This window comes from Corvus moneduloides, chromosome 16 (assembly GCF_009650955.1).
Source record: "Corvus moneduloides isolate bCorMon1 chromosome 16, bCorMon1.pri, whole genome shotgun sequence".
NCBI lineage: Eukaryota > Metazoa > Chordata > Aves > Passeriformes > Corvidae > Corvus > Corvus moneduloides.
In genome coordinates this window covers 6626945-6643170 of record NC_045491.1, presented here as the reverse complement: position 1 = coordinate 6643170, position 16226 = coordinate 6626945, and the positions used below count along the sequence as shown (strand labels likewise).

The following is a 16226-nucleotide window of genomic DNA, read 5'->3' as shown; positions in this document are numbered from 1 at the left end:
GGATGAAATCTCCCCCCCTCACCACAACTTGCCTCTATAGAGTTGAAGAGAACCCACCCACTGCCAGCCAGAGCCACTGAGCAGTTCGTCTCCTCTCCCCATCGCCTTTTCTCTGCAGTCCCCCCCAGCTTCCCAGGTGCTCCCACCCCTGCTGCCATCAGCACCTTCCCAGATGTCCCCTGCCCTGAGTTCCCAGAAACACTCCTGGATTCATCACTGAATTGGGCACCAGAAAACAGACATGAGGCTGCAGCTCATGGAGCAGCCCACGACTGGGTCTTGTTATCTGAGTTCTGCATGGCTGTGCGAAGCCTGGCTTTCAAGGTGCTTTGCTGAGATCCTCCAAAGCCATCTGGGCCATCCCCCGAGCACAGATGAGGAGGACAGGTGGGGAGGAAGCAGGAGACATGCCCAGGGTCAGCCAGTGCACAGCAGGCACTGGAATTCAGAGTGCCAGCTCCTGACTAATCCCCTACACCACACCACTTGATCAGGGCATTTCGCTCCTGCTGAATCCCAAATTAATGCCATTACCTGGATTATTTAATAAAGACAGCAACAACAGGTTCCCTGCAGGTCTTTTATGTATGTGGTGCTTTAAGACAGGCAAAGAGTGATTTCCAGCTGACATAACCTTGCAAAGATGCTTCTGTCTCAGCTTGGCAGGGGAGGTGAAGGGGAGGCTGCCTTTGGAGTCACAGGTAGAGGCTTGAAATGCAGAGCTGTAACTTACGGGGGACTTCACTAATTAATTGGTAGTGTAACCATCCACTGGAGGATGTAACACTGCCTACAAATCCAAGTTACTTGTAAGGAATGATTAAACATCAAGGATAATGCATTCTGATGGGCAGCACTCTCACATCCACGACTCTTCTGGACTTCCACAGGAAAGTGCTTTTAGCAAGGGGAAGACAAAATCACTTTCAGCAGTGCCACCCTATCAGGACAGAATTACTTACCTACAGCAACTTGAATAATGTGAATCATCTTTTCTGAGCTTTTGTTTTCAGTCATGCCAATGTAAACTCTAAGTGACATAGATGGTTTCCCTGTTTTTACAAGTTTTTTACAAGTAAAGGTTTTTACAAGTACAGGTTTTTACTGGAAAGATACTGGTACATGACCAGTGAGCTGCCATATACCACAGCCATTGATGCTTTTAGTAGCAGACCCGAAAAATTTGAATGCTTGGAATACCTGATTCTTCTGAAGATCACGGCCTTTTAGAAATAATCTGATTTCTACTGGCTTGTCAACAGAGGAAATGGACAGCAAAACAAGTACCTGCTTGTAGACATTCAATTACTTTTGCTGATGTTACAAGGACTTTAATTACACCAGTATTGCTGAGGATATAATGAAGCCTGAATAACAAAGTTTAAACATTCTGATGCTATCTATAAACTTCAGTATGGAAAATACAGATAAAAATGGTTCTCATTTCATCTGGAAAAGCTTATATAGAGATAATTGCAATGCAGCATTCAGAGTGGATTTTAACATCAGTCACTACTCAAAGGATTTTTAACTAGTTGTATTTTACAGAGCACTGTGTAGCTACATATGATTTAGCCTGAGTAGTGTTATCTGTGGTGCTGAGCTTCCAGGAAAGGCTTCAAAAAGATGCACTGCAGTCCAACTTTAATTAGATTTATTGCATGACTTTCAGCAAATCTCTCAACTGCTGTTCATAACACCACCTCTAAAATGGAAGCAGTGGCCTCACTTAACCTCTCTCCCCCAAAAAGGCTGTGAAGCTGAGTGATGGTTGTTTTGGTTTCCTAACTAGTGGGAAAGTATGGGAATTTCTATGCTAGCCTGGGATCACATGGTACCTTTCAACAACGCAGGATGTGGCCTCGTGGCTGATGGAGGAGGAGTAGGTTTGCCAGTCTCCATTTGGCAGCTCCCGCACTTGGATTGTGAAATATCGGATTGGTGACGATCCATCGCTTCCCGGGACCCACTTCAGCACCAGACTCCGAGAGGACACATCACCCTGGGGGGTCATCACCTGCCTGGGAGGTGCTGGTCGTTCTGCAATCAAACCATAATTTAGCTGCTTTGAGAGGAAATTCAAACCAACATAAAATGTGACAGCCTGGTCAGATTTTCACACTGGTAATGCCACAGGGCATTGAACTTTTGGATTTGCCACTTGAAGTATACAACCATTCCATTCCTTAACCTTCTACTGCAAGGAGGAGCAGTAAAACTGATTCTTATCTCCCTGCATCAAAGGTCACCAAAGGATATAAACCTTCCTCACAGTGGACCTCAAACTTGGAGGAGTCTTGACCTGGCAGGTTAAAGAAGGATCATCAGGACTGGCAGCCAAGCAAAGCAAGGCAATGAAACTCAGCTGTTCTTCTGGCTGCAATTGCTCTTTTGACAGAATCTGTGTGTAAATTAGCTCCCTTTTAACCTGTTCTTACTCCTTGGTACCGGAGACTCTGTTCTCCCTGTGCTGTGCAGGGTCCTCTTACCCCAGTGGAGGCACAAGGAAGAGGAAAGGGCAAGCTGGAACAGGCTCTTGTGTTGCAGAGTCCAAACACACACAGCTGATGCTGAATTCCTGCACCAGGCAAGGAACCAGGAGCCATCAGCAGCTCCTGGTGCTGCTGCTTCCAAACTCCAGCCTGGAAGCAGCACAGAGCTGGGGCTGGAGCACTTGCTGTGGGTCCCCCCAACTCTTCCCTTCCTACCCACTTATCCTTGAACCTGCAAAGTCAAACCAGCCGGTACTGAGGGAGGTCTCTCCAGAGTAATTGCCCTCACACTTTTGGGATGAGCAGGGAATGGCAATGCAGGTGTAAGCATGCCAGCCCCCGACTGTTTCATTACAGATCTCCTTTCCCGTCACCGCGTCTCTGCACTCCATTGATTTCGATAGAGAAACTCCATAGAGTGAGGAATAATTGTTTAATTGTTTATCATGAAGATTATTGATTCTGATTAAAATGTGTGGCATGTAATAAAGCAGAAATTGATTGGAGACACCGCAGTGACTTGCTTTTGAGAAGCAATTCAATTCAACTTCATCAGCACTTGTTTCCATAAACACACCTCTGCCTGCCTGATTCCTCACGGCTCTGTACAGCCAGTGCTTCATTTCCCTGCCATCCCCTAAAAGCATTTCCTGTGTGTTTTGGCATTTCTCTGCAGACTGCTCTCGCTGACATCAGTGCCCAAAAACTTGTAAGCTATTAGCTGGAGGAAGCCCTGGGTGCCAGCAGCCTGCAAGCAGCAGCACGACGTGAAAGGTCAGTGCCTTACACTGACAGGCGGAGACAGGGACGTGGGGTTATTCCATGCCAGGGAGGGAGAGCCATGCAGGGATTTTACACATTCTGCTGCTAAGCTCTGCAATTTTGGGCAGGTCAGATCTTGCAGTCAGTCTCCCATGATTGGGTTTCCTTCTGCTGCTAATGGGAGATCTTAAAATCTCCTGTGTTGCAGGATATACTCTCTGACTGTTTGTACAAACCCATTAGTATGAAGAGTTTATTTATGGGAGTTTAGCCACAAGCAAATGCTAAGGTGAGCTGTCTGTGCAGGAATGTAAGGCTTGACTCTGACAGGCCACATGACTCTAGAGACTACTTTTAATTTCTTGCTACATTTAAATTTTTTGACTCAGTTCTGCCCTGAACACTGGTGTTGATTATTCTGAAGTGTAGACTCAAAGCACTGCAGCAGAGCCTCTGGAGAATACAGCCACAATATCACTTGGGTTCTATAAATCACAGACATCATTGCAAAATATAAAGATTTATACTGGGATTAACCAAGGAATTTACAAGGGCAAGAGTGACCAATTTTGCTAATTGTAAAGGGAATTTTTGTGTCTGCCTACCTTAGTATCAAGGACTATGAGGATATTAAATACATCTTTATTAACAGGAATTAAGTATCTTCATTCTAGAATATTTATTGTCATGTATACAAGTTTCAGGTCAATTTCTTGTTAGCAGGATAGCTGCACTGGATAAATTTCTTTATCATCCCCTTTTATCATTCTTGCTGATGTGAGAAAACACATTGTTGTCTCTACACTTTATATGAGATCAGTAAACTCGTGGTTCCAAAGCACGTTGAGACCCAGCAGAGCTGTCCATCAAAAAGAGAACGGGATCGTGTTACACTGTGATTTGGGTACCCACGATAACCCTAAAGCACTGATAGCAACAAGGGGTCATTGTTCCCACATTGGAGCTGGGAGTTCTGCCTTGAGCTATTGTGCATCCCTGTGCACAGTCTGGGGAATCTGAGCACATTCTATTGAGCAGGAGAAGCTCTGAGCTTTGAGAATTCACATTTTTTGGCATGGTGGGTTTTTTTTTTTGAAGCTTCTACATGTCAGGCTTTGAACCTCCCCTTTGACAGCAATCAGACAGGGGCAGGAGAAACCTTGAGCTGATAAATCTCTTTGATGGACAGTATCTTTAGCAGAGGCACTTCCAGTTTCCTGATACATCTCCAGAGGTTCTTTCTCTGAGGACTGCACTGTTATGCACTGGGAAGGCTGCACACGACCTGCAGAGCTTTGCCAGAGGAAATTTTAAACCCAACCAAACAGGCCAGGAGTAGTTGAAATGCACCTCATGGGCTCTTGCTGGTGGTAGCTGAACATCAGACCAACTTCCTCTCTTCCAAGAAGTGTTAGAGGAAAATAATAAGGAAGACACTGTGGGCAAATACAATGGGAAATCCTTACTCTTGCATTAAATGATGTGCAAGGTGTAGAAAGGACTTCAAACAAATGATTGTTTATCAGACACATTTTAGGAATTAAAAGTAAATATCATTGGTTGCATTATAGTGCAAAACTTGGGCAAGAACTAAGAGCAGGCCCACAAGCACATGCAGAAGTTCTAACAACGGTTGAAAGATGTCTGTGGAGGTCTGGCCTGGTGACCTGCTGGAGTGTGCTCCTCTCTGAACTGTGACTTTTACGAGTCACAGAAATTGTATGGTTCTAGTTTTTGAGGGAGAATTTTTCTTAAAAAATATGAGTATCCAGACAGCACAATGGGTCACAGCAGCAGGTGGCACAAACCCCAGTGGTTCTGGTAGAGTTACCCTGGCTTGTTTTGATTTTGCCAGCTCAAGAGACCAGATACATGCTCTGCATTGGAACATGGCCTATGTGCAAGACCAGGAGAAAACCCACACTCTTGTTTTCCACCAACATATTCACCAATATATCCTCTTTTAGCTCTGAATTAAAAAAAAAATTAAAAATCTTCATGCACAAGTAGAAACTGCAAATTTTCTAACTGCAGCTCTACAGATCAGTTCTAAAACTGGAGAAATGAGCAGTTACTTGAGCCAAAGCATTTAAAACAAGCAGTGATGCAGAGCAGATCCTGCAATACCTTACACGTCTTTCACTTTTTGTTCCATTTGGTATCATTTACACACACATATAAACACCACCTTCAAGCAGATTCCCTTCAGAACAGAATTTGCCTGGAGAGTCAGGATGCAAACAACCATTTTGTGGCTGATGCAAGAAGCAGAAAAAGTCTGGGCAATCCAGATGCAAAGGCTCTGCTCGAGCGTGTGGCAGCGAAAGGCCAGAGTAATTACAAACACATTAGGTCAGGGCTGAGGCACAATGGAGGAGCCATGGAGAAATTCTGCAACACCACTGCCTTTCATTCTGTGTTCCCTAATCAATATAATTCATCCATCACTTACTTTCTTAAGATTGCAATCTTTCTAGAAAACGAGAGAGCTGAAAAAAACCCCATCTAACTGCAAAAGGAGGCTGCATATGGCCAATATAGCAGCTGATGGAAAAATCAATTCCAACAGCCCGTCAGGTTAGAAGAACTGTGTCTCATAAAAGTCTGCCTTGCTTTCTCAAATCATGATGTTGCTATGGACTGGGGCAGGTTTACGGGGTGAGAAGGAAGAGGTGTAGCCTGCTATTGAAATCCCCCTAAGTGCAGCGCAGGCTCCAGGGCAGGCACAGAAATTCCCTGAACCCACGGCTTGCCAGCATTACCTCGTTTTTCAGTGGTGATCACCGTGGCTTCCAGGGGCTCCCCCCAGCCCTGCCTGGTCTTGGCAGATGTCCTGAAGATGTAGGCTGACTCTGGGCTCAGGTCTGTAGCTGTGAACTGCCGGACTGTGGAGCCAACCTCCACAGTGGTGAACTTGTTGGGGCTGCTGCTGGCCAGGCGGTAGGCGACCTGGTACCCTGCAAGAGAGGAGAAAAGGCTCAGCTGGCTTCTCTAGCAGGGACAAAAGAGCACCAGCCCTATTAGTTTATCCTAATTACATGCTTATCTAGAGTCGGGAGAAAATAATTTACTGCCTTTGGTGTTATAACGTTCTGCTCTTGGCAATGCCACACACCTTACAAGGGAAATCACACACACACAAGGGTCTGCTGGATACAACTGCCATGAAACTGAGTTTACTTTCCATCCTTTAGACCAACAAGATGCAAAACCAGTTTAATCTTTCCTGGCAAACTGGTACCTTTTTGAAAAGCAAAGGAACAGAGTTGGTGCAATGTGTCACCTGATCGAGGCAGTTCAAGGCAATGCTCCAGTTCCAGCTTTCCAACCCACGCTCACAGGTTGGTTGTTCTGCCCTTTCCCAGTTTCATCACTGGCTCAAATTCAAATTTCTTCAGCTGCAGCTCCAGCAGCTGGATTGCCCAAACCATGCAGCCTTCACACTGCTCCAATCAAGGCTTGCCCCCCCTTTCTGCACGTGCTTTTCCCTCAGCAGCGAGTGCCAGAACTGCCAATAAAGCCATCCTTCTCCTGTCATTCAGCATCGCTGCCCTTGCCCAGAGCCTGAGGAAGGAGCCTGCAAACTCTGTGGTCCTGCTTCATCCATGCGGGTCTCAATAATCAATTTTGCTGATGCCTGTAAGTGATAACCCCCGTTCCAGCCTGCCTGACAATCAGGAGCTCACAGTTTAGCCTGGGTTATTAATGATTCCACTGTGCAAAGAGGGCTTCCAGGGTTCTTACGCACCACTAGTGACAACTGTCCCCCAAAGAGGGTCTGCCAAATGTTCAAATCCATTCTGTAAACCCAGCAATTCAATCAGGCTCTCACTTCTGGAGCTCAGTGGTAACTTCCAGTCCAGCAGCTGACTTCCAAAATCAATTAATAGCAGAACTGATGTGGGGTTTTATTGCCCGAGCTGAATGTATGATTAAACGCTCCATGGAGTTACACAGGGCAGAGGGCAGCCAACAAATCCAAATCAAACCAGCTGAAAACAAAACAGTCATGGCACAGTTCTGCCAACCTTCTGCTTACCCTCTGAATGACGAAAAGGGTCTGCAGCACCTGAGCCATCTCTTTCTCATGGAATTAATATCCCAGCTAGAGCCTGAACTCCCACCACAGCTTGGCTGTAACAAGACCAAGGGGAGCCAAACCTGGCGTGGTTCATTTGGGAAGGTCAGTGCATGAAATCTGAGTGGCTGATCTTACCTATGGCTATTAGGGAAAACCCAATGACATTTATTTCCCACTGTAAATATGCATCAATTGCCACATTCCCACTCACAGAAAAGGCCTGGAGTTCCTGCAGTCCCTGGAATCGATGCCACTCGCATGTGGCAAACAGCGTCAAAAACAGTGGAATTTAATTGGGATACAGATGGTATTAAATTTTGTTGTGCTGACTCTCACAGTGCCACTGATGATTTTCAGTGGGTTTCCTTGTCCTTTCTTCTCTGGCCGCTGCTTGGAGACATGGGGCAACAGCCATGGCTGCAGCTCGAGGAGTGACTCGTGGCTGTGGTTGGTTTATTCCTACACCAACATTTCCACAGCTGGGTGGACAGATTTAGACTTCTTCAAAGGCTGGGAATAATGTCCTGTGAGGAGTGCCTGGGGACTTTGGGCTTGTCTAGTCTGGAGGCTGAGGGGCAAACTCACTGTTCTCTGCAGCTCCCTGAGGAGGGGATGTGGAGAGGGAGGTGCTGATCTACCAGGGTGGTAAAACACTGGCACAGAGAGGTGGTGGCTGCCCCATCCTTGGAAGTATTCAAGGTCAGGTTGGACAGGGCTCTGAACAACCTTTTTTAATTGAAAATTGTCCCTGCCCGTGGCAGGAAGGTTGGACCGGATAGCTTTTAAAGATTGCTGCTAACTCAAGCTATCTTGGTCCTAGGATCTCCCTGGGACTGAGTGATAAGACATGTGGGAATGGTTCAAAGCTGCTTCAGCCAAGGTTCAGACAGCACATGAGGAAGAATTTATTTACAGAGAGGGTGGTCAAACCCTGGAATTGCCTTCCTGGAGAGGTGGGCAATGCCCCAAGCCTGTCTGTGTGTAAGAGCCATTTGGATGAAGCCCTTAATAATGCTGTAACTTGGTCAGCAGTGAACTGGCTGGGCAGCTGGACTTCATGATTTTTGTAGATCCTTTCCAAATGGAGTAGTCTGTTCTGTTCTATTATATTCTATTCAATTAAAAAGTGTCCTGAATTTTCAGTGCTCCTGAGTGTGCTTAGATCCCAGCAAAGTCTTGGGGTCTTACACTTTGAACATTTCATTTTTTCACCTGCAAATTATCTCCTTTTATCCATGGGACTAGTTCTTCCATTACTGGTCCAATATATTTCAACAAAATATTTCTGTACCTTTAATGCTGCAATATTTTGATCTTTTTTAGAAGTCCACAGAAAGACAGAGAGCAATGGGGAGAAGGAACTGATATATATGATCTTTTTTGTTTATACTGATGTGAAGAACGTGGGAGTGAAAAGCCCAGTGCAGGATCTTAACAAGGAGGAAAAACAGTCAAAGAAAAGCACTGGGGAAATTTTTACAGAAGCAGGGAAGATGAAGGAAAAAGCAACTAAGATGGCTAAAGCAGCTCGATAAAGGGACATAAGACGTAAAGAATAAGACCTGGAGGGAAACAGAGAATATTAAAAGAATAGAAAAGTTGATTTATCTAGTTATTAAAAGATAAGTATGATATCTGGGACATATCCTTGTCGAGTAATTTCCTCTCTTTTTTAAACCTTTGTAAAATATGAAGTGTAGTTAAAATGGAAGGGGGGCATAGAAAGATAACTATTTACTGCTAAATGGTGGCACTCATGCTGGAAAGCAATTACAAACATGCCCAGATTAGGCAAAGGAACACATACATATCTAGGCCATTACAATATCTTACATAAGAGTGGGTCTGTGGCTAGTGAAAAACTAATTTAGCCATGAGAAAGAGGAAATCACTTGTCACAGCCTGTCTCTGTGACAGGCTCTGCAAACTCCTTTTCCATGCATCCCTCTGAAAAACAGCACCAGCTCTCACTGTCCTGTCCCACATCTGCTGTGTTGGCTGAAAGTCTGGGGGAATATCTGTTTTCCTGAGTTTACACAACCAGAACCATCACCTTAACAGATTTCCTAAGAAACTCAACACTTCCATGGGTCTGATTCCAAGGCAAATATTCAACCTTTACACCTGAACTCAGCCTGCTCTTATTGCTACCTACAACCCACCTGAAAGACAGCCAGTACTTCATTTTGATCCCCTATATCTCCTGTTGGACAGTTTGGGACAATGAGGATACAGACTGCCATAAAAAGCATGACTTTTACTTTCTCTGAGTGGCACAGAAGACTCAGTACTTAAACTACAGCTTGGATAATAACTAGGGCTAATGCAAGATCAAAAAGATAAAATTATTAAGTTGATGAATTTCAGCAACAAGGGATAGGAGAAGAAAGGAAATGTTAAGTGAAATCAAACGAGGCAAATCAATAGAGGTAAATGGAAAGTGTTCAAAGAGAAATTAATGTATGCTCAAGGGCTATAACATGCAATTGCTGCAGTGGAGGAATGAGCAGCTTCCTTTCCTTACTACACTATGACAGTAAGATGTTGCAGATATCTTAGGGAAAAAAAAATTAAAAAATCAAAGGTTATGAATGAAAGTATAACCTTTAAAAAGTGATCAGAGCAAACTTTTTGGGGAAAGGAGTATCTTACAGAATGTGAAGTAGCTGGATGGTCAATAAGAATTCATGTTATTTTCTTAATTTTTTCCCTGTATAGCTTTAGATCCCGAACCTCTTCTGCTGTTAGAAGTCCTACCACTACCAGGCCAAAACAGCATACAAAACCCCCTGACAGATCAAGTCTTCATGAGTTTATTTATTCATTAAAACTAGGCTTATTTTTCACTTTAACATCTTTTTGAGCATTTTTTGCACAAGTGCAAGCAGTTCCATGAGCTGCACACTTTCCAAACTCAGTAAACGGCAGCAGCCCGAGCTGCCTGTTAAACGTTAGGTCGCCGCAACGCAACCGCTGGATTCCCCAAAGCAAACAGGCAGGAGGAGGGTGACAACACCCCATGAATATCAAAAAGCTTTCAAGCTCATCACCATACAAAGCCCTTCAAGAAGTGACAGCACCCGTTGGTGCAGGCCATGGTGCAGCAGAGATACAAACACTTATTAATTTGTCACAGAACTCGGGGAGAGCCGAGCGATACCGTGAGGTTACGCTCCGCGCGGCGGAGCAGCAATCCAGTTTGTTGATTTTCCTGCTTATCTGTTTTAGGGCCAGCGGGTGTGCAAATGCAGCCCAGGATCAAAATAGGAATTTGCAAACATGGATTACATCCAATTTTGCTTCTAATTCTCGCTGGAGTTCTTACACTTTTTTGCAATAAGCTCCAGGTAAATGCTAAATATGAGGATACCGTGAGGAATACTAACCAGGGCCTGGAAGGATGTGGGTTAAGCTCTCATTTTCAGGGGGAGCTCATAGCTTGAAGTGCACATATGCACATTAATGCCTCATTTATCTTTAATAGTATTTAAAGGAACTATGTGGGTGCTGGCTGAACTGAGTGCAGAGAGGAAGACAGAGTGAAGCCTCAGATGGTTGGCGTAACATTCCCAGGAGGAAAAAGGGAAACATCTAGCAGTCTTGCATGGTAAAATATTTAAACAAACAAACAAGTGGTTTTCCCTCTTGGTGCCTGCCAGTATTTCATCCTGCTAATCTCTCTCTGAAATGCTAGAACACATTTTTATATAGATTACAAAAATGTTAGCTGCAAAGGTGCATGTATACTCAGAGAACAAGGCAGGCAGAGCAGGAACATTAGTTCAAAGGCTCTGAATATAAGTTGCTCTTGCAAAGCAAGTGGTTTTTCTTTTGAGCCCCGTGAGTGAATAGAAGGGCAGCGCACAAAATTACGTTCACTTATTTTTCCCAAGGACGCCACTTTGGTGCACTTGACCAGGCGGTTACAGTGCTGTTTTGGAGGTTCATTATAGTAATAAGATGTAAAAACTGTACGGGGAAAAAAAAAAAACAAAACTCCCAAAATTTGCAACCTTTCCTTAGAATGCTACACATTGTTTCTTTATCTATTTTTGATGCACAGCTCACCTCTTAGGAAAAATCACAGAAGAACCCAGCATAAGCAATTCTCTCTTTTTCTCTCTTTGGCAGCTAACTACTTCCTCCAGGAATCTCAGTATTTCTACCATTGAAAAAATAAAAGAGTGAGAACTGTTGAATAAAGACAATGGACTTCAAAGATGTGGATGGGGGGGACTGGCAGGTAACATCCCCCTGGCAAAGAATTCTAAGGGAAAAAGGAATCCAGGTTAGCTGACCATTTTAAGAGACAAATAAAAATGGTACAACTATCCCAGTGCAGACAAAAGATGTTAAGAAGCCAATATGTTTGCATTCAGAGCTCACTAATGACCTGAAAATCAAAAGTGAATTGGACAAAAAGTTGAAACAGGACACAGCTCCAAGGGAGTGTATAAATAGACAGCACAGGCATGTAGGGACAAAATCAGAATGGCCAAAGAGCAAAGTGAGTTATCACCTGAAGAGCAGCAGAGGCAATAAGAAAGATTTCATAAATACGTTAGAAATCTGAAAGAGAGGAGGAGGACAGGTCAGCCAGCAGGAAGAAAAAATGAGCACAAGACAGGTGAGGCAGAAAGGGAAGGAAGGCTGATTCCTCCATTGCTTTGTTTTCACACACAACGAGAAGTCGGTGCTGACAAGATCCTCCACACAAATTAAAAGTGACAACAATGTAAGTAGGGAGGTAGGCTGGAATAGAGAACAGGTTAACGAAGATTTAGTTAAGCTGGATGTAATCAGGTCAGAAAGGCCTGATAAAATTTGCCCTGCAGAGATGGAGCCATCTCTGAATAATTAGCCATTCTCTTCTAGGACTTGTGGACGACAGGTGACATCCCAGAACAATACAAAAGGGCAAACAGAGTACACTGTCTTTTAAAAGGAGGCAAGACAGGCTAAAGGAATTATGGACAAATCAAACTAAAGTTCAATACACAGAAAGATTGTGGAAAAAAAATATGAGTCAATATACAAGCATCCACGAGGATAATAACGTGCCAAGGAGCAGCCAATACCTGTTTGATTGGAGCAAATAATAAATATCAAATAATCTGTTTTCCATTTTGACAGTATAATTGGCCAGGTGGGAAGAGTAGATATGATCCACATTGACTTTGAGTAAGGCTTTAATATGGTTGCACACAGTCCCACCAAAAGCAAATTGAATAATAGAATCTAAGAAAAATACCACACATTTTGAGATGAACACTTAAAAAAAATAAAGTCAAAACGCTGTTATCAGTGATTTCCTAACAACCTGGGAGGACATAGTAAGCTCTCATGAGACCTCATGAATGAGTCTGGTCCTGTTTAATACTTTCATTAATGACCTGGCTGATGGAATTGCCAATCTGCTTGCAAACTCCAGAAATGAAACCAAGCTGTGCACACTTTAGAGGACACCAGTGTCATTTAAAGAGATCTGGGTAATGAAGAGAGATGGTCTGGAATCAGTGAGATGAAATTCAATAAAGGCATCTGCAAATTATCACACTTAAAGAGAAAAAGCTTAACGTACTTGTAAAAGGAGGACTGGCTGACCTGGAAGTGTGCTGTGGGAAAGGGCAGGAATGAACAGTGGGACATAAACCAAGTTAGTTACACCATCAGTGTAGTCAAGGACTGTATGATGTATACTGGGATGTCTTACTGGGCATGGGCTGTGAGAGACACTGGAAACAACAGTGTACATGATAAACATGCCAAAGATTCACTCTTTCCTTCCAACCCTGCCTTTGTATGATTTTATCATCACCATAATGGCAATGAGCAAGAACCCGATGAGGAGGGGATGCACTGCACAAAGCACTCTGCAAAGACAAAATAAAGGAAAGTTCCTACTCCACTGAGCTTGCAGCAACTCCTGCAAATGAGGCCGACAAAGTGCAGCAATGTGAGAAGTTGGAACACAGTTGGGGGAACAAAATGTCTTTTGTGCTTTCTCATCATTCCTATCAAATGATTTTTTTCTCTCCTTAACCACATCCTGTGACTCAAATCTCAATCTCTGCTGAGAGCAAGTTCTAGGACACACAGTTTCTTAAAAAAAGCAACAAATCAAACCCACAAGACAACCTGGAAGCCAAGCTTCCTTGAGCTGCAGAGAAACCCTGCGTGGATCCATCTCTGGCAGCTCACCACTGCCAAGCTTCACACAGACTCCTCCTCGTGCTCAGAAAATCCTGCAGCGTCTGCCTTTGGATGCCGTTTGATGATTTTCCTGTGTCTTCAGATGCCAGGATCACTTTGGTAAACTACACACCTGAGCAAACACTTGGAGTTCTTGACTTAAGATTTAGGTTTAATGCAGGACTAGGTCTGTATTTAAAGCAACACCACCTCTGCAGGAGCACTTGAAGCAGGCACCCTCCAGCCAGCAAGGAAGGCTTTAGGAAATATTGGTAAAAGCATACACGTGAGCATGAATGATGGCAGTGAAATTAGAAGCAGAAAGGCCTGGCAGGCTGAGTACTAGACAAAAACAAAAGCTTTTGCTTCTGTTCTCAGAATTGAGACACAAATCTTTACTCACCAGCCAGAACTACTGTGAAATGTGTTCAGCATCAGCAGAGAACACAAAATTGCTTAGTAACTACAAGCTACGTTAATTTTAGAGGCAGAAATGGATTCTTATATTGTAAAAGTCTTCATGTTTTAAGTACAATAGTGGCTGGTGCCCATATTGCAAAGGCAACCCAAGAGTTATGGGAACAGGAAGGTTTTCTACAAATTCCTGTTGTGTCTTGCTGCTTCTCTTTCACTTGATGAAAGGTCAAACAGGATTTAACTCCTTATGACTTGTCAGACATATTATCCAAAGGAAGCAATAAAACAGAAGCACACGTGAAACTGAAACTTTGGGCATGTCTGGCAAAGGTGGGAAAAACCCAGGTCTCCAGGCAGTTTTCCCAACAGTCAGTCAAAACAGGTTACCAAATACAGATGGGAAGAGAGATGACATTCAGTCACAGTGCCTTGAGTGACACCTAATTCTGGCTCAGGAGAACCCACACCACGGAGCCATGCAGACTTGTCCCCTCACCACAGCCCCCCAGCTGACAGCAGCACATTTTCTTTTCTTCAGCTTTATGTGCAAGGCACAGGAAAACCCAACAGCCATAGCTTGCTTTGGTCTCCATCCATCCACTCCCAGCCCAGGGTTTGCTGCTCCATCTTACCCAGAATAATTCCATTGGGCTCCTCCGGTGGCTGCCAAACGATCCGCACGGACGTCAGCCTCACCTCGGGGAACACCAGCCTCACGGGGGGCCCGGGGGCTGCAAGGGAACACAGAGATCATGGCAGCAAGGGCTGCACAGCAGGGGGATCACAAGCGCTCAGCTCACCCTGTACAGAATTACAGCCCAAGATGTAGCTCTCCAATAATGATTGGATGCACCTGTGCGTGTGCATAATATACATTTATTCTGAGGAATCTGTCCATGGATAAAGGCCTCCAACACCCTCAGACACCAAACACAGCACAGACCAGAGCATCCTACAGTGGTTTTTGACTGCACCAGGAGCTCTGAGCTCTGTAGGGTTTTTCTCGCTGCAGCATCACCACTGGTGTAGCTGAGAACACATTACGAAGCAAGACACCAGGCTGCCTTTACAGAGAATTATATAGCTTAATCCACTTCACACCTGTTGGAATTCGATAATATCCCCTCTCTGTGTCATCAGCACCAGCTTTGAACTGCTTCCTGACTTTACATCTGCATCTTAAACACTGAGGTGTGAGCAGGAGAACCCGAGGTAGGTGAGAGGCGCATTAACACAGACAGCACTGACCAGCCCAGGTTCACGAGGTGAGGAGATGCTAATTCATGCATTACCATCCATGAATTTTCCCCTTCAGCACAAATTCCACCTGCATTACTCCTGGTGATACTTTTAATTAAGTTGAGCCCAGAGGAGACGCAACATATTTATGTCAGGGGTATGGAGATGGAAGAACAATTTGTTTCGTTTGCCAACATGCACTTAAGGAGGGAACTGCTATAATGGGGTTATCCAAAACAAACAGTTTTAAGTATTTCTCATTACAGCCTGATATGTACATTTCACTGAGTGCTTTTTCTCTCCCTGCAGAGTTCTGCTAACAGTAATTTTCCTTATTTTTCCTTTCAAAGAAAAGCCAGGTCCCCATACAGGGAGTATGCTGAGAAAAAGGCTAAGAAAATGTCAGGGAGTTGTTGTCCCTGTTCCTGACCCCACATGCTCCCACTCCTTTCTTCCCTGCACTGCATGGAAAATGTTGTGTTAAGCCAGAAGTGTGAATGTGTTTTCAGGCAAACCAAATTACCTTAATGAATTTGCTTGTGTAAACCAATGTTTACTTCATTATTATTTTGAAAAGATTTTGATGAGAAAGAGGGAGACTTAAACAGAAGCCTCTCACATTGATCTCAACCTACTTATTCCTGAAAAGGTAATGAAAGTAAAAGCAGTTTTAGCATCTGCAAAGCCAAAAAATATTTCAAGAATGGAACCAAAATTCTGTAGAATTCCACCAGCAGGAATGCTTCCACCACACCAGTGTGCTCAGGGAGTGCTTGATTGGGTTCCTTCAGCACATCCAACTGCACTGGAAACCCCCTGGAAAGTGCTGGAGGCAGCTGCAAAAGGAAGCTGGTGAGATCATTGTCAAGGTCAATGTCTTATTCTTTTGGGGGTAAAAAAAAAGGAGAGTGGATTACTGGAGTTGCAAATTCCATCTCTTTCCATCAGTCCAATCAGACCCAGATTTGTTTATTGCTTTCAATTGCAGCACTTTTTTTTTTTTTTAGCATGATTGAACTTCAATAGGAATTCATAACTGGGCT

General features: G+C 44.0%; 1 protein-coding gene across 7 annotated transcripts in view; it reads right to left on the bottom strand.

The window, feature by feature from the left end:
• SDK1 (sidekick cell adhesion molecule 1) overlaps nucleotides 1–16226 on the bottom strand; it is a 388222-nt gene that overhangs the window by 59359 nt on the left and 312637 nt on the right. For all 7 annotated transcript variants that reach the window (XM_032125651.1, XM_032125653.1, XM_032125655.1 and 4 more), the window contains 3 exons: nucleotides 14577–14675; nucleotides 6017–6211; nucleotides 1839–2040 (listed from right to left, as the gene is read on the bottom strand). In XM_032125651.1, the coding sequence (XP_031981542.1) occupies nucleotides 1839–2040; nucleotides 6017–6211; nucleotides 14577–14675 (496 nt within the window). The remainder of the gene's footprint in view (nucleotides 1–1838; nucleotides 2041–6016; nucleotides 6212–14576; nucleotides 14676–16226) is intronic.